We start from the raw sequence: 19,064 nt of genomic DNA on the forward strand, positions 1-19,064 counted from the left end.
TGTTGCTAGGGTAGGTATGATGGTTAATAGGTTCTAGCGATGTTACAGGGACAAATTTCACAATAGCTGCTCCAACGGAGTTTGAAGGGACTGTAACACAGGTAAGAATAATAAGTATGAGTAATAATTAGAAATCAGTATTTAGAGCAACTTCCTGACACATTTCTGTGACAACATTGGTTGTTTATTATTATTATTATTATTATCATTATTAATACATTTATTATTTATTCATTAAAAGTGAGTATGTACAGAAAAACATACTCATTGAGGTCGCTAAAGATGATGAATGGTTGTTAAAGGGATATTCCGCCATTTCTGGAAATAAGCTCATTTTCCACCTCCCCTCGAGCAAAACAATTGATATTTACCTTTTTCCCGTTCATCCAGCCATTCTGTGAGTCTGGCAATACAACTTTTAGCTTCAGCCTAGCATAGATCATTGAAACGGATTAGACCAGTAGCATCTCGCCTGCTAGCATCATGTTTAAAAGTGACTAAGATTTCCGGTAATTTTCCCATTTAAAACATGTCTCTTCTTAAGTTAGAATGTGCAATAAGACCAACTGAAAATGAAACCTGGCGTTTTTCTAGGCTGATTTGACATGGAACTACACTCTCATCTGGCGTAATAATCAAGGCAATTTGCAAATTACTAGCACTACTATACCGCTTGTTGTCTATAGGGACTATTTTCAGATGCTGCGTGATATCACTGCGCCCATGGTACGTTTGCAAGTTACCTTGAATATTACTTGCTTTTTGTGAAACGTGTTTAAGCACTATATTGCCAAAAGCATTGGGTCACCTGCCTTGACTCGCATATGAACTGCTTTGTGCACTGGTGCACAGTCATGTTGGAACAGAGAGGGGCCATCCTCAAACTGGGTTTGGCCCCTTAGTTCCAGTGAAAGGAATAATATAAAATAAGACATTTTGGGAACTTTGTGGGAACAGTTTGGAGATGACCACTTCCTGTTCCAACATGACAAGGTCCGCAAAGACATGGATGACAGATTTTGGTGTGGATGAACTTAACTGGCCTCTTTGGACCTCATTTATAAAAATGTTGTGTAGAACCCATCCTTCATTTGATCTTAGATAATTTCTGAAATGATCATACGTGTGATTAAGAGAAAACGAAGATACGCACAAAAAATGTGTACGGCACCCGCAGATGTGCCTGTTATAAATCACAAATAAATCTAAAGGTGTGCGCAGCTGGATGGTTTTAGGTCTCTGCCTTGTAAACACCCCCTCATCAATATCATCAGCATATGCTTTAATGAAATCAATGGCTGAACTGTATCTAAAATCAGATGACATAGCTAGGCCTACACAATGTTTTCACAATAACAATTATTTTTATATTATTTATTTACATATATATTATTTTCCAAAAATAATTATTTTATTATTTTGAGGATTCATAGGGCCGGTTCAAGTAGTGGGACCTCAGATCAAGCATTTCAGATATCCAACTGTTACCAGAAGAGTGAATGTGAAATTATGCAGTCTAAGCGGCTTTAAGCAGTTTTTTCCCTTCATAAGCAATTAGGGGGATGATTGCCATTCAAAACTGTGGGTGTCATATAGGCTATCCCCGTATCTCACGTGCCGCCGGCGCGCCTGGTGACGACAAGCCCGCAACTGGGGAACTCCTGTCCGCAAAATCTTCCCACAGTTCCCCACCTCTTATTCCCACATTAGTTGACGTGAATGATGATGTTATTATTGGGGAAATGTTTTCCCATGCGCATGAACGTACAGCAAGATCTGCTTCATTAGAACCGTGTTTTACGATAGGTTTCTGATTCTCCAAGTCTGCCGTGATTGTCGCCCTGTGTAATTTCGCTATCAGCTGACTTGGACGCCATTTTGTTCAAGCTTCCTTAGGTGTACAGAGGGGCGGGCTGATACAGCACGGGACCATAACTCCGCCTGTAACACTGTCATGACACAAGACCGCACACTGCCACCAAGAGGAGTGCGCCACAGTCTGATATTCGATAATGCGCAGGTGAATAGGGTAAAAAAAAAAAACAGATATCACTAACTTCACTTATTGAAAAATAAACCTTTTACACGTTTTCTGTAATATAATGTTTAAATATGCAAACGTGGCATGATGTAATTAAATGAGCTGATTTGCAAAATCTGAACACTGGATGAAGCTAGTTTCAAAATGTGTTTTATTTTTTTTATTTTTATTTTGTTGACATATTAGATGAAAAGTGTTTATCGATATCTTGTTATATTGAACAAGAAAGGGAGGGTTATTAATATACGGAATTGCCCAAAGGATATCACCGGGCACCCTCCTAAATCTTAAAGGGGTACCCCTAGTCTACAAAAACTTAAACCGACAAAACCAGGTCTGACCCCATGGCTGCCGTAGGCCTACTAGGCTACAGCCCATTCACAGCAGGCAAGGGCGGTAGGGGTGAATAGTAGACCTAACTAAGTAAATTCTTGGTGAAACTAGGATGAAATTAGAAATTCACCACATTGATAGGTCTTCACATCATTAAATGGTAAATAATCTACCTTGACATAGGCTAGTCCTGTTTGTAGGCTATTCTGCGGTAGCAGGTTAAATGATTGCAAAAGACTTGTTGAAGTGAGTTTAACAAGCATAATTTTATTTGCATATTAATCAGGCCGGGGGGGGGGGGTCAATTATGGCAACGTGATATGAGCTTCAAACAAGCAGCAGCTTCCACAGGGTGCCCCATCGGCATAGTGTAATACTCACCTCAACGCTTGAATTGTTGCCTCAGTTGGGAAAATTTGGAAATGCTTGGCCATACGTATACTTGCAGAGCAAATCCCAGATGTTCGTCAAGGTTTTCCCAGGCTAATTCCGCGGGAGTGTTTTCCGTTTCTGAACAGAGAATGAATAACAATTTATAAGCGTTGTTGTGGAATCAAATGGATTACTGTTATGGAATTCCATGGCAATATGATTTAAACTTGTGAATGTTAGTAGTTCATTAATAGGATGCAACAAGGCAGTCATGAGCTTTGTTGACCTCCATGCAAATGATCAATGCTATGTTCCCTTAAAGGGCTATATTGTAAGTGAAAATATGTAAAATGTTGTTGGAGGTCTGTTAAAGTCCTATAGAGACAAAGTGGGCTACTTTTCAATAGGCCTAAAAAGGAAAAATAGGCCTATTTTAATACTTAAGTGGGCCTATTATTAAAAGAAAGTAAGCTACTTCTGTACTTCAACTCAATTAAAATTGACCTAGCAACTTTCACTGGTTTTGGAGTAATATTTGACAATACTTTGAGTTTACTTTGAATTCCGGCGATTTATCAACGATCTCGGTTTTTCAAGTAGGCCTACTGTCACTGCATACTGTCATTACAGAACCAAAATACAAAACTGTTTACTCTTACTCTTCACCTCAAGCTGGTGTGTGGTGAGCATTCTGATGCATATTGGCTGCTGTTCATCACCCAGGAGGGTGCTACACATTGGTGGTGGTTAGTGAGGCCCCCCCCTTCACTGTAAAACACTTGTCTAGAAAAGCATTATGTTGTTTTTGTTGTTGCAAAGGAATAGTAATTGATTCTAAGCACTTTTTAAAAAGTCACATTCAGATTTACCATGTCAAAAAGACCATGATGGGGTTTTTTTTTTACTTTTTATCTGGGCAAAGAAACAAGGGTCACTAGGCTAGCAGTAGTTTTCTAACAAAGAATAACCTGACAAACGTTACGAAGGTTAGCAGCAGCTAACTAAAATAAATATGCCATGATAGTTCTTAATTTATCTAGTTATACCTCAATATAGACAAACAAGGATGTTGGGTAAATATTTGACTCCATTATTATGAAAACAAAAAGGAATGACGACTGGATTGGTCTACACAAAAAGAAGTTTCTCAGTTGATCGATCATTGACGGGACAGTTGCGTCATTTAGTTCGCCAAGATGATTTGTTCTGAATTGTTCACCATTTTGTTCAGTCACATGTCTTGCACAGCGTTGTGCGGTAGCAAATCTCTTTGTTAATTTCTTGACTGGCCTGCACAGAGTCTTGACCTCAACCCAATAGAACACCCTTGGGATGAATTAGAGCAGTCCTTGTCCAACAACAGTGTGTCACCTCATAAATGTGCTTCTGGAAGAATGGTCAAAGATACCCATAAATACACAGCTAAACCTTGTGGAAAAGCCTTCCTAGAAAGGTTGAAGTTATTAGAGCTGCAAAGGTTGGAGCGACGTCATATTAAAGCTTACAGATTAAGAATGGGTTGTCACAGGGGGCACTGTGGCACAACAGGCTAGCGCTCGTGCCATGTACAGGTCCGAGTGCCCACATAGACCCAGGTTTGAATCCGTCCTGCGATCATGTCCCGATTCCACCCCATCTCTCTCTCTCTCCCACTAACTTCCTGTCTCTCTCTAATTACGAATGTATGTGTGTGTGTGTATATATATATATATATAGCCTATATATATATATATATATAAGTTCATATGAGTCAAGGCAGGTGACCCAATATTTTGCCAATATGGTGTGGCTGGTGTGCTACAGCAGGGTGTTTCAAAGTGGGTGCTAAAAAGAAATTAGCTAGCCCCTAATGTCAATTTAAAAATATAAGTTTTATGCACTTTAGTTGAAGGCCTATCCCTGATATTTCTGTTCATATTCTGATCTGTTTTTTTACAGTCAGGTAACTTCACATAACTGTCATCCACTGCTAATAAAATATGATATAGGCCTCCTAGGCCTACCTTTGTGCAATCCAAAGTATTCAAATATATCGGAATATGCTACAAAATAACTTTTTATGCAGTAATCTGTGGAATAGCCTACCTATGTTTAAAAAGTAACCTTCCCAACACTGTGTGTGTGTGTGTGTGTGTTTGTATTTTTCACTTAGAAATTGAAAAAGGGTTCTCAACAGTAGAAAGAAATGGCTGATTAATGCAATAGCACATTGCCCATTATCAGCAACCATTCATCCAATGTTGCAAAGGCAACAGAACCCTGAGCTGTTTTTTGATAAAGCAGGTCTCGCCTCTTTATTTCTGCGTCCTGCATTCACTGGCGGACCTGCATGCATGGGCCGAACTGCATGTGTTGCCCCACCCAAGATGTATCCCCGCCCTCCCCTTCTTACCGCAGTGATGTGTTCTCATTTTGTCAGCCATTTCCTATCGGACCGCTGGCTATTGCTCCACCAGAACGGCTTATTCGTTCTCTCATATATTGGGCTTGTAATACCGAGCAAAGGCGAGCCATCAAGGACGCTGATCGCTTTATGAAACGCGGTCCTGTGGGTCGTTTAGTACCCCACCCACGCGTTTCGGAGTTCATTGGACAGACGTGACAAAACCAAACAAAACAAACAAAAATAACAAACTTGCAGGCCAACGTTGATGTGGGAAATCCGCAATAATGGCTCTGAAGATTGTTAAAGGGAGCATCGATCGGATGTTTGACAAAAACCTTCAGGATCTAGTGCGTGGCATCAGAAATCATAAGGAGGATGAGGTAAGTTCTTATTAATGCAATAGCTTGCATTTGCTTTTTTCTGAATATTTAGTTAGCGATAGCTTGTTGGCTCCAGTTGACTGGACTCAGGTAACGGTAACATTAACATTAGGCTGCGTGACAAAGCACTGTTGCTAACTTACGTTAGCAAACTAACCTTTGCCGAAAAATACATTCTCGCAAGAAAGCTTAACGTTAGCGACCAGACAAGCTTACCAGCACATCGGCCGATATACTGAACGTTAACACTTGCTTTGCTTGGTTGGTTAGCTAAGTCCCAACGTTACCTGCACAGTTAGCTGGGGTCACAAATGCTAATGTTAACGCTACGCGAAATATTCCACCATATGACACCTCGTCGTTCTGTGCACGGATGGACAGCAAGCGAATGCTTGCTCTGACAGTCACTGCTTGTTGGTGTTGGAATTGCTTTGATTGGGCTGATTAAATGAAATTCGAGGGATACATATATAATGTAAAATGTAAAAACAAAGATTTTTTAGAACATGGTCCATCAGCCGTTTCTAGTTTAGAGCTGTCAAGTGGCCACGTCATCTTGGAGCCGGAAGTAAATAACCCATATGTCATAGGCCTGGAGATTTGCAGTAAACTGATTTCACATGATCTATGACCTACAGTTCTTTGCAGATTGCGAATAGATGATGCATGTCACAGCTGTTGACTCTTTTACCTAAAATCTTTCTGGTGATGGCTGCTTTTATTATTATTTTATAACTCACTTTAAGAACAATCTTACAAAATTACATGTTAAGCAGTGAACAGTGTACAGTGTCCTGCCACTAAAATATTTATTGTTGGATTGTGGCCAGCACTTTGGAACCATGTCATTGTGGTTAACTGTGGTATCTTATTGTGATATTCTGCTTTTTTTCTTTTCTTTTAATCAGCTTGCTAATGAGTGTACTGTCCAGGTTAAGATACAGTGATGGTATTGGTCAGTTAAGCGTATGCTGTTGCAGCAAATGGAGATTCTATTAAAATATCAATTTGGGATCTTGTGTAGACTTAAAGTATGTTTAATAGAGAATTGTAGGCCTTTTGCTACCTACAGAATTGGTCTTAGGTCCTCTGGAGCACTGCCGATAAGGTTTCAGGATTTTCTGAGCTTTTGTGCAACCTGAAGCTGACTGCTTGGATAAAGTGTCTGTTGTTCAGTCCACTATGTACAGCCTAGGTCACTGAATTATAAATGTTCTTTGAATGAGTTGTGTGGATGTGGTTACGGCTTTCCTCCCCGTGCCCTTTGCATGCCAACACAGATGATAGGTGGCACCCTTTCAATTCTACCAGTGTGTAGAGTGTGTTAGTGTGCTATGATGGCATATAGTCAGAGGTTGGTCATTCTGGATCACATCAGATGAGGTTGTTGCTCCATCTCAGATTTTGCTAAACCTTGTCTAGCCTATATCGTGTGTATCATGTGTCTCAAAACCAAGGCCTGTGAAATATTTTTGTTTAAATCCTAATCTCAGTTTTATAGCCTGAAAAACTGTTATCTGGGAAGCAATGTTTAAGCATTAATATCATGAAAAGTATTTTTCATAGACAGTTCTAAACGTTCTAGGATTTTCACCCACAGTTCGATACAATCGATAATTTTTGGTGGTGGAGGGGGGTCATCAGAATATGGAACATCGGTATTAGAATATTCTATTATATCTTATTATTAAAGAGAAAATACTACATTTCTGCGAAGGAGAAATGCAGACTCTGAACTGGGTCCTGGACAGTTATTCTAACCCAGATGACGAAGATCCTAGTATGAGTAGTGGTCAAGAGAAAGCAAAATTGCTGAGTTTGCGGATGTTCATAATCCAACGCTATTTTGCTCTATGGCATGGCATGGCATGTTCATAATCTGGTTTTGAGATCCTAGCAAATTCCTGCATGGTATCCAATTCGAGATTCATTTTGCATCCCAATTTGTCTGACAAAGTAATACTTTTTTGTCTTACTTTGTTCATTGCAATGCAGTAAAAAGTTGTTGTAGAGAATCATTATGAGTGCACACACGCAGGCTAACGTGTAAACTTGGGTCAAGTCAGGTCAGATCAGCTCGTGTCACAGATATGGAGCACAGAAAGGTCATTTTTCATCACTAAATAGAAATTGGCATTTATTTCTGTAAGGTACACACATATTTCTGTAAATTGCTTAGTCTCAAAGTCCCCCTCCATCATGGCTTTTATATGGCCAGATTCAGGACAGTCAGGCCTACATATACATGTACATGTAAGGCATGTTGAGCTGCCAGCTTGCAGTGGTGAGATACTTGGCAAAATATAATATTTTTTGAATGACTTACAATGACCAGGATAAATGCTTTTAATGCCCATACAATAGTCTAGGGCTCATAAGGTTAAACATGTGTTATGTCATTATTTTTTTAACTGGCTGCCGCCTAAAATTAGAGGAATGTTGAAGCCACAGTTCACCACGTGTGTGTTATTGCATCTTGGCATACCCTGGACGTGACATTGGGGGTGTGGCTACATGGTCAATTCTACCTTTGTGTTGGAAGTTAGAGATTGATATGTAAATTCGATCGACTTCGACTTCTGCAATGTAGATGACTAATACTAAGATCATAATATATGAATGAGTTCTAGGTGTGTTCAAACACTGACCACTAGCCTGCTGTCTGAATGTTTGTGAGTGACCATACATGCAGTTAGGCTTGTATATGAGTGTCAAGAATGGTAAATAAAGAGATCTTGTATCTGCTCAGTTGATTTTGGTTCAAAGTTTGGTCTAGTTTTTGTGACCAACAAATGCATGACATATATTTCAATTTCTTAATTTCAGCGTATATTTATTAGACTTAAATGTAAGCATTCTGATATTGTTGAAACAAAATTTCACAGCATGTACACAGGCAAGTAACCTAATCTGTGTGATGTGATGTTCATGATGATGACATCTCTGATAAATAGGCCTAGTGGTCTGTGGAGTTAAAGTGAATTGTAATGAGAAAAAAACTAAACAAAACAAAATGTCTTGCACATTCACAATCAAAGTCTCATATGGAATCACATTAAATACCATAGATTTGTATGTGCACTGAACTCCATGTTTGAATGGGGTAATTCATAGCTATAACAAACGTTAAAGCTTACATGAAGATCTACTCAATCTTTTTGCCCATTTTGCTGTATGTAATTTTAAAGTTTTGTGCTATGTAGCCAACAAAATAGCTGTGGTGAAAATTGTATCCAGTAATGTATTTAATTGTATATATGGCATGAATATGACGTGTCCTCTACAGCGTATTTATTCTCCCTCTCCCCCTGCATTCTCCCTTTCCCTCTGCATTTCACGGCAGTCTCATGACTGACCCATGACCAGCAAGATTGCATTTATACGGCCCTGTGTGTTGGAGAGAAGGAAGAAGTGAGAGAATGACACTGTTGAAAGAATGAGTAGGAGGAATTTTCATTACTGCTGTGAATTGGAAACACACTCCAGCCATTTTGCTACCTTGGTTTTCTCTCATTTTTCTTTGACACACATCCCATGACTTCCTATCCCAGCAATAATAGTTAACCTCCTGTATATACTGTATGTGGATGAAACATTATAGAATGTAGAAACAGCTGCGTGGCTAGTCATGGATACTTACAGATCTGATTTCAAAAATGTTTTATCATTGTCTTCTGTTCTTGTCTTGGAGTCACATGATAAGAGCTTGATTAGTCAGAGAAGGAAACAGGAAGGGATTGTGTGTATCATGTTCAAACGTTTGTGGTTCACATTAAAATGTTAAGTCAGGAGTTTTCAAACTAAAATCGGGCCAATAGCGTTTCCAAATTGCTCCATTTGAAGGGATCAAAAACTTTGCAGTATCGGTAGTCTGGTTGAGGGCTGTGTAAACTAGGGGTGTGTAATATTGACAAGATATTGTGTAGGCCTATCCTTTAAAATGTTGTACCAGTTACACACTGTACTAGTATCCCACAAAATAAGGATATTATTTGTCCCTTATTAATGATATTAATGGAAATATTCTAAGAAAAAACAGGTCTCAATTATTTACTTCAAACTGAAGCATTGATGTGAAATAAATAGGGTCCACCAAACACTTCACCACCAATGCACAAGGGACCTATCACACGCTTTGTAACATCTAGGATAAAAATTAAACTTTCTACATCTCTACAAAACACATCTGGTATGATTACCAATCAGTTAAATTACAAAACAGGTTAATGCTTGTTTCTGTGTGCCCTAGATCAAAAGTTACAGCAGTTTGAAGATAATGCCAAATGGAGTGTCAGGCATTTAGGATTTTGTGCTCTTGAAGAGTGCATTTATCAGAAAGTAATTGTGAAAGATATAACCATGTTTTACGTTATATATTGTGTTCCTTTTCATTGTTTTGACATGAAAATGAAGAAAAAGATAATAAAAGATTTTTAGGAAACGTTTAAAATATGCTGTTCTGTAACTCCGTAACCATGAAGTGCAGTATTTTCCCTCCTTCAATGGCATTAAACCCAAAAAGTTTGGATGTTTTTGTTAGGATGCTTGATTTAGCAGCCTATATTTCATTTGAAAAGTTCTGTGCAAATATAGGAATTATTCTCAGGTAAAAATGTGTAAAAATGTGGTTGCCATGGCACCACAGCGTTCGAACCGTAACAGTAGACGTGCATACTGAGTATTTAATTGTTACAATGATACAATCGGTCTGATGTGTTTTTGTAGCCCTTGTGTTCTGTCATGGTGGGTGCATTTGTGTCACCACTGATGTTTTTGTTGGTACTGTTGATTATTTTTCAGTGCCTATCTATTTTTACAGCCTTTTGTTCCTCTTTTGGCAGGCTAAGTACATCTCTACTTGTATCGATGAGATCAAGCAGGAGCTGAAACAAGACAACATTGCAGTGAAAGCCAATGCCGTCTGCAAACTTACCTACGTAAGACTATTTTCACACTCTACAGTAAATTAAGTATGTTAGACTGAAACCTGCAGATAACATATTGTATGATATCTGTTATCAGAAGATTCACTTGTAATAATTGCACATAAATGCACATTCTTGATTTACTTTGTTATTTGTAATGGTGTTATGTATTTTTAGATTCTATTACATTTTTCCATATTTACCCCCTGTTTTCTGTGAGCAGTTGCAGATGTTGGGCTATGATGTCAGCTGGGCTGCCTTTAACATAGTTGAGGTGATGAGCTCCTCTAAATTCACATTTAAGGTAAGGACATTTGCATTCTTGACATGTGTTCTGTGTGAGGCAAGATTAAACTCTTTTACAAACCCTAGCAAAAATTCAAACGGAATCATCACTCTGGATATTCATTTAGCTGTTTTATTTGTTGGGGGGGGGGGGGGGATACAAATGTCCCATAACGTATCTTGACATAGAGCAAAGAACATTAAAATGTTTCTTTAGGAAAGACATGTATCAAGTCAATGACGAACAGTCTGGATCTCAATTCTATTGACAATGTATGGTGGAATCTGAATAAAATTGTGCATGACAAGGCACCGTCCTTGAAAGCTGATCTTTCAACTGCTATTTGACAAAGTTGAAATCTGATTGATGAAGGGTACTGTTCTACATTCTCTATGCCTCAGAGAATTCAAGCTGTGATAAAAGCCAGAGAACTACTGATTATGATTATGAGTTTTAGGTTTGTGATTCCATAATTTTTCCTCAGGATTGAGTGATTCCATGTTTTCCTTCTACATGATCTAAAAGATAAATTGCAGAATTGATCACACACAACCCTGTAATATTCTCTTTTTTTCCACAGAGGATTGGTTATTTGGCAGCCTCACAGTGTTTTCATGAGGGAACTGATGTCATCATGTTGACAACCAATCAGATTCGTAAGGTAAATAGTTATCATGTTTCAGTAATAGTTTCATGTTTTGTGATTAATACTTTTGCAGCCTTCTCAAGGATTTTCATCTGCCTTAAGGACTGGGTAGCCATAAACATGATAGACCTTTCAGCTTGAGGATCCTGGCAACATTTCATTGTAGTTATTATATTTGTACAATTAGAACTTTTTGTCTCTAGAATATTTGTTATTTTCACTCTGAACTTGAAAGTATAAATTATTGAAAATTATTGAAAAACACTAAAGGAGCAGAAAATGTAGTGGGCTGTTTGGCTGAAAAAATTAAGGAAACCTATTTGTTTTTAACTAAGCATTATGTTGAATTAGTGAATCAATCTCATCATTCATTTTATTTTTCTCTCTTGTCTCTGTTCCAGGATCTCAGTAGTCCTAATCAGTACGACACTGGTGTTGCCCTGACTGGCCTGTCGTGTTTTGTGACCCCCGATCTTGCTCGTGACTTGGCTAATGACATCATGACACTAGTGAGCACTTAATCTTATTTTGTATGTGTGTGATGCCCATACTTTTGAGTTATTCTTATCTGTTGTTATTGTTGTTGATCTTGTCACTATTATGAGCAATTTTTAAGTGAAGTGATGTTTTTTCTTTGTTTTTGTTGCAATTCTTCCCAACAAGATGTCCCACACTAAGCCTTACATCCGGAAGAAAGCTGTGCTGATCATGTACAAGGTGTTCTTGAAGTACCCAGAGTCTTTGCGTCCAGCATTCCCCAGGCTCAAAGAAAAACTGGAGGACCCTGACCCTGGTAAATGAAGAAATATATGTTTCTGTGGCTGTGTGCTAAAAAGGATGTACTCCACTCACTTGATTCTCGGCCTGTTTGCTCCATTTGCACCATCTATCTATTAATGCAAGGAAATTCTGTCTGTGTGTCACTCTGTCTGTTCCACACATAACTCTCGAACCACTCATCCGACTGCTCTGTTGGATGGTGGGTGTCATCCTAATGGCACGAGTGTGTGCAGTGCCAAATTTCATGTCATACGAACACTCCAAACACTCCCCCAGAAACATTTTCCCCCTTGGTCCAACATTGGTTTGCACTTTCAGCTGAATAGCTTGGTACAGGTGCTAAGGAAACCAGTGAAAAGTCAAAAGCACATTTCTCCTCTAGCTTTCACTGCCTTACAACCAAATTTCCTGTATTGAATTAGCACATGGAAGTAACAGGCAAATTATTATTAGTTACAAATATCAGTCACATCACCTTGTCTGGCTTAGCTTTAAGGTTAAGTCAACAAGTGTCAGTCAACAAGAAAATGTTCCTTCACCTGTGACCAGCTGTTTAATAGAACATGATCTAGTTTTTTTAGGTCCGGTATGATTACTTAATAATGAATTCAATCAAAACGCTCCATGCCTCTCTTGTTTCCAGGGGTCCAGTCAGCAGCAGTGAATGTCATCTGTGAGCTGGCCAGAAGAAATCCTAAGAATTACTTGTCTCTGGCTCCCCTCTTTTTCAAGCTGATGACCTCTTCCACCAATAACTGGGTACTGATTAAAATCATTAAACTGGTAAGTCCTGACCGAAGTGAATGTGTTTTTTCTTTCTGTGTTAATTCAGGCATTTTCATTCATGCTTTTCACCTGAAAGCACCTGGCCTTGGTGCAATAAGTGCAGACTTTGGCTGTCACACCCTTTCAACCAACATAAGAAAAATGTTCAATGTTGTCACGCCAGTGTTTGTTCTGTGAAGGAATGTTTTGGATACAATGTGCAGTGATTGATTGGATTGAAGTCATTTCAACCATTCAGTGTTCGTTGATAACTAAATTAGCTGCAGTGAAACGAAGATTGAGAGTCAAGGTAGCCTGTTCCATAGCAAGGATGTCCATAAAGCCATTTCGCTTGAGACCTACAGTGCCTATAGAAAGTTATCATACCCTTTTGAAATAGTTACTTTTTTTGTCTTACAGCCTGAAATCTAAACCCATTTTAAAAAAATATTTTTTCCAGTTTTATTAACAAATTTAGCTGTACAACATCAAAATAATGAAAAAAAAGTAAACAGTTCTGAAAATTAATAAAAAATTAAAAACTAGAATAACAGGGTTGGAAAAGTCATCATACCCCTGACTTAATACTTTGTAAAACTTCCTTTTGCTTTCATTACAGTCATCAATCAAAAATGGGTTTTGATTTCAGGCTGTAAGACAAAAAAAGTAACTATTTCAAAAGGGTATGATGACTTTCTATAGGCACTGTATATTGAAGCAGTTGATTCTGCAAAGTTTGACAGACATAGCCACAAGCAGCTAAGAGAGGCAGTACTTGTGAACTGATCTGTCCTCCACAATTATCATTTTATCAAAGATGTGCTCTAGTTATTCTTTAAAGTAAATGTGCTAAACATAATGTGTATTTTTTTTTGGAGTAAATAAGCAGATATACATTGACAAGATAATTATGAGAGGATATTTATCTTTCAGTTCGGTGCCCTCACACCACTGGAGCCACGACTGGGGAAGAAGCTGATTGAGCCGCTCACCAACCTCATTCACAGGTACGCTAATAGACACAGGAACATCCTATAGCCCATTGAACTATGTAAACGCCTTATGGATTTGTAACACTACCTCTTTTTCTGTTGTCTTTATGTTGTCACAGCACTTCAGCCATGTCCCTTTTATATGAATGTGTGAACACCGTTATTGCAGGTCAGTATGTACAGAATTTATGGGTGTAAAATGGTTTAGTGAATGTAGAAACGGTGTGAAGTAGGAATGAACATTTTGGCAGATTTTTTTTTCACCTCGAATCAACAAGACATTTGTTTGATAAAGATGTCTACATGAAATTACGTTATTGGTAGGAAATACTAAGCAATCCGGATGTCAATGCAGTATGCTTTGCTGCATCATGATCAATAATCTATCATATGTTGCAGAGAAAGGGGCATTTCACCGATTTGTATTTTTTGTATCATTAGAAACCCAGTCATGTTTTTGAATGGTCGAGCATTACTTCCTCATTTTCCCCTGAGACGGGAGAAAAAAGCAGAACATTTATTTTTGGCTCATGCGGATGAAAGCCAACAACTCCCAGAATTCCCTGCCTTTCACTGCTCTTCACTGCTCTACCAAGCCACTCCCCAGGAAGTAGCTACAAGCACACAGAGGGACTCATTAATGTAACCTTTTGTCATTAATAAGGATTGTAAAATTAAAACGATCATTGTTTTAATCTTGTGGCCATATATATCAAAGCTCCTGTTCTTCATATGGAATTTTTGAAAAATCAATATTTTGTGAATCATCATTAGGCTACTTGTTCTTGTACTTGCTTTCTTCTCTTTAACTGGCTGTAGCTTCAAGTTATAGGGACTTTCACACTTTTTAGTATCTAGACTGCTAGCACACCTAAACGTAAGCTTGAATCTCAGATAGTTATGGACACTACAGTCTGAAGTAGGGATGCCCATTTTTATTATTTTTGTCAACGATAGCTTACACTTCTTAATGGTGACTATCACCATTAACCAACAATAAAATGTAGGCCTAGAACAAATAAGAGACCATGACGTAAGTAAAAAGAAAAAAAGCTTTAGAAATGAGAAGTGATTTTTAGGTGCCCACAATTCAAAGATTGTGTAAATAATAAGCAAGAAATTACTAGACTATTTAATGCTGGCTCAGATCGCACATGTCCCTGGTATGCAAAAATCTATAGAGTAGCCAGCCTTGGGACATGTGGGGTTGTGTGTCATCCACGTTCTATGCGTTTTCCACACTGCAAACTTTTTTTTCCATTATTATTGAACTAGTATTAATCGGTTACAACAAATCGGTTATCCCTAGTCTGAAACCGCTATCAAGATGGCTCCAAATTTGGAGGTACAATTTTTACAGACCTTACTGTATGTTGAGATGTTTGGGCACATACAGTACCTCCTTCGCAAGTGCGCCGAGAACTTGAGGCAAACAGAATGCACATCTGATCTGTTCTTAATGTAATAATGTGACAACTAATGACAGTTCCTGTTTTTGCAGTTTTGATATCCCTGTCCTCGGGAATGCCCAACCACAGTGCTAGTATTCAGGTATGCTCCAGCCTTCCTGTGTCGTTTTACTGTCACACTTTAATCCTTTCCACTCCAGTTTATTGCAGTTATTTTAGTTTTTTGCTTTTATTTTGCTGATATAATATTGCCAATGTTGCCAAAGTCTAGCAAGCACTGTGCATTAATGACCATGACCAATATCCCAGATTGCATATTAGGCCTTCTCTGCATGTGATATGATAGTGTTGATGCATCTGTGTTATAATAAGACATTGAGTCTGGTGTGGAAAGGTTTACTGTGAATTGTAATTGATTTCCTTCCCTTGTCTCTATCTTTGTCTCTGTCATATTCTTTCCTTTCTCCCTCCTCTCCCCCTCCTCTCCCCCCTGCTCTCTCAGCTCTGTGTGCAGAAGCTGCGAATCCTCATTGAAGACTCGGACCAGAACTGTGAGCCCTCTGTCAATGCCTGCAGTGTGTCATTCTCTCATTGTCTGTGTGTTTGCAGTAGTGGATAGTCACCAAGTCAAGTAGATGCATAGGGTGTTGCCTCAAAGTTATGTGGTCAGTCTTCCTACACCCTTGACTAAATCTGGGCTTCAGATTTTGTCAATATTCTCACGCACTTCACATTTACATTTATTCATTAAGCAGACACTTTTAAAGTGACTTGCATACACTACTGGTCAAAAGTTTGGGGTCACTTAGAAATTTCCACTCCATTATAGACAGAATACCAGCTTTTTTAGTCAGGGCAGCTGTTTTCAGATTACATTAGGTGCTTACATAATTGCAAAAGGATTCTCTAACGTTTTCTTAGTTAGCCTTTTCAAATGATACCAGATAGAATGTGCCTTTGAAACATTGGATGAATGGTTGCTGATGATAATGGGCATCTCTGTATACTTATGTAGATATTGCATTAAAGATCAGCCATTTCTTTATACAGCATTAATGATGAAAACAAAGACATTTCTAAGTAACTCCAAACTTTTAAAATGGTAGTGTACCTTCATCAGTAACTGGGAGCCACTGCATGATCTCGTCAACCCAATTTTCATTTGCCATTACGCTGTGACGGTCGTCTGCTGTCAACCTATCAATGGGCAGCTGTCAGTTAAGCCACAGTAATGACAGCGCCGCAAGATGGCGGGCTACACAAATCGCAGGATTGGTCTATATTTGGTAAACTCAGCTGGAAGTTGGCTAATTGAAAACCATAAATGAATCCCGCCATATACAGTAGGCTACCTTAAATATAATAAATGTAATGTTTTGTGGTATTCTAAATAAGGTCAAATTGTTACTGACTAACTGAATGTCCTTTAGGCCAAGGTCTATAGCCAAGTCAAGTTTTAAGTCAAGTTTATTTATATAGCGCATTTCATACACAGAGGTCATTCAATGTGCTTTACATAAACATAAGAACAAACAGTAATAGCAGATAAGGGCTTACAGTAGATGGGCAAAGAGTAACAATAATAATGATTAAAAAGATCATGATAAAACATAAAAAGAAAGCATAAATCAAGGTAAAATCATTAACAATAAAAAGTAATTAACAAGAAAGCATAAAAGACTTACGGTGGAACAATTAAAACACAGATACAGGTCTGTTCTTAACAGATAGACTTTGCTAGAGTCTAATTTAGCAAACCAGTGATAGTGATCCTTCTCAAAACACCCAGAGCTGTTGCCACTCTTTGGAGATTCATAATATACATATGTCACGGTTACAGTGTTTAGCTAGAGGAATTCCAAATTAAATTTCGATTTTTAGGGTAACAAATGTACATATCTAAGCAAAATCATTTTCAGATCAGAATGACATGCGCTATTATTGCTACACTCAACTCCCATACACTTTTTCTGAGGTCCCATCCACACGGAAACATTGAAACAGTGTTTTGTTGAAATGCTAAAGTTTTGTGTAATTTCGGCCTTTTATGCACACAGCACTTTTTTGAAAACGGTTTCCGGAGTAGGTGTTGCCGTGTGGATAGGCAAAACTCACTCTAATGTCACAGTCCTGGTGAACGCTACCGCTTATGGCAGGACATCCCAAACAGGCAGTGCTTGCAGTACTGCAAGGATTTAACATGCATAGCTACCACAAGCTAGCCTGGGTGTTCCCATGCTGCCTTGCACGCGATTTGATTCACGCTGCTAAGGCAGCCTGGAAACTACCGCCCTCATTTTTGCCTCAGATAGGGGACCAATAACAGAACAGGGGGAAAGCAAGACGATGATGAGCTATGCACAGACGCATTTGATGGACATCTGTGGCGCCCAATAAATGGATCTGGGGATTTTTTTCGAGAAAATTAACGTTAGGTTCCCAGACCACGTCTCATTGAGAAGTGGTGGCACTAGCCAGGCTAATCACAAGCCTTGATCTTGAAAATTTACTTTATTTACAGTTTTGTAGTTGAATTGAAAATTCCATTTTATATTTTCAATTCAATTAATTACAGTCTGACATGAATGCTCCGAATATTGTTGTTGTCTCTTCTTCATGAATTTGTGTGAAGCTGCTATACTGGCAAGGCACCACCTACTGGCCAGGCATGTAATCTACAGTGTTTCTACTCATCGGGAAGAGATTATTTCTGAAAACGATGTGGATGTGCAACCTTTTCAAAGCCCAAAGGAAAATATGTTTTCAAAATCTCTGTTGTGGATAAAGCCTGACTTGGCAACCGTGATTTAGAGGGATGAGCTTGACCAATAATTATCAATATTCCCAGCAAGGAGGATGGACACAAAGATAATGACCATTACAAGGACATGGACACAGTCAGCTCAAACAACAAGTATATGAAGTCATTGTGGAAAAATCAAGGGTGGAAGGGTGAGACGCAGGATAACTCATGTGACTTTCTAAGAACACATGTGGATGGCCTCCAGTGTCATCTCCTGAAAGCCCACAAGCCAGTGAAGGAAAGAATCAAGTTGCCCAAAGAGACTGTCCAGATCTTTCATTGAGGGAAACAAGGACATTATAATGACCTGCTTCTATTTCCAGATGCCAACAACTGGAACTGCTGCAAGTTTTTTCTTCCCGCACCCCTGCATGCTGCTTGAATGCAGAAGAGCTAAACATTAACTTTTGCCCAATGATCTTTTCAAGAGTGCATAATCGGAGAAACGGATAAACATCTGGGCAACCTTATTATTACTCAACGCCACCATTCAAGGATACAAGGATATAAGGATGTTTATTTGTCACATGCATATGATTACTAATGTAAAGAATGCAGTGAAATGGTCAGTTATTTTGCCTATTGTGCATATCTCCATGCACAATATATATAATGCATTTATTCACTGACACAAGATAATAGGGGGAAATGTCATTACTGTTGAAGAATCCAGCGGAGCCCCATACAATTATGCAAGAAATGCCATGAACAACTTGGTTTGGAGTCTTTAAGAATATTCTTTAGACAGACAGAATTTGTTCTAAGATGTTCCTCACTGTTCCAGCAACCTGACAAAGAGCAGAAAAGTGCCCTAAAGAATTACATTATGTTCCACACGGATCAGCCAGTTTCATTGCTTTCCTTGCTCAGTGTGTAGGGAAAGATCTACCCTATACCTGTTAAAGGGATCAGCACACACATGACCCAGAACAGATGTTGACACACC

At 38.6% G+C, this 19,064-nt stretch overlaps 1 protein-coding gene across 2 annotated transcripts in view; it reads left to right on the plus strand.

Moving 5' to 3' along the window:
• Positions 1 to 5,177: 5,177 nt before the first annotated feature.
• Positions 5,178 to 19,064, plus strand: part of ap3d1 (adaptor related protein complex 3 subunit delta 1) — a 30,846-nt gene continuing 16,959 nt past the window's right edge. For both annotated transcript variants that reach the window (XM_062555275.1, XM_062555276.1), the window contains exons 1-11: positions 5,178 to 5,512; positions 10,354 to 10,449; positions 10,661 to 10,741; positions 11,304 to 11,384; positions 11,771 to 11,878; positions 12,033 to 12,162; positions 12,793 to 12,932; positions 13,848 to 13,921; positions 14,026 to 14,075; positions 15,408 to 15,457; positions 15,818 to 15,866. In XM_062555275.1, coding sequence (XP_062411259.1) covers positions 5,417 to 5,512; positions 10,354 to 10,449; positions 10,661 to 10,741; positions 11,304 to 11,384; positions 11,771 to 11,878; positions 12,033 to 12,162; positions 12,793 to 12,932; positions 13,848 to 13,921; positions 14,026 to 14,075; positions 15,408 to 15,457; positions 15,818 to 15,866 — 955 coding nt within the window. In that variant the 5' untranslated portion in view covers positions 5,178 to 5,416. The remainder of the gene's footprint in view (positions 5,513 to 10,353; positions 10,450 to 10,660; positions 10,742 to 11,303; positions 11,385 to 11,770; positions 11,879 to 12,032; positions 12,163 to 12,792; positions 12,933 to 13,847; positions 13,922 to 14,025; positions 14,076 to 15,407; positions 15,458 to 15,817; positions 15,867 to 19,064) is intronic.

Source organism: Sardina pilchardus, chromosome 15 (genome assembly GCF_963854185.1).
Source record: "Sardina pilchardus chromosome 15, fSarPil1.1, whole genome shotgun sequence".
NCBI lineage: Eukaryota > Metazoa > Chordata > Actinopteri > Clupeiformes > Clupeidae > Sardina > Sardina pilchardus.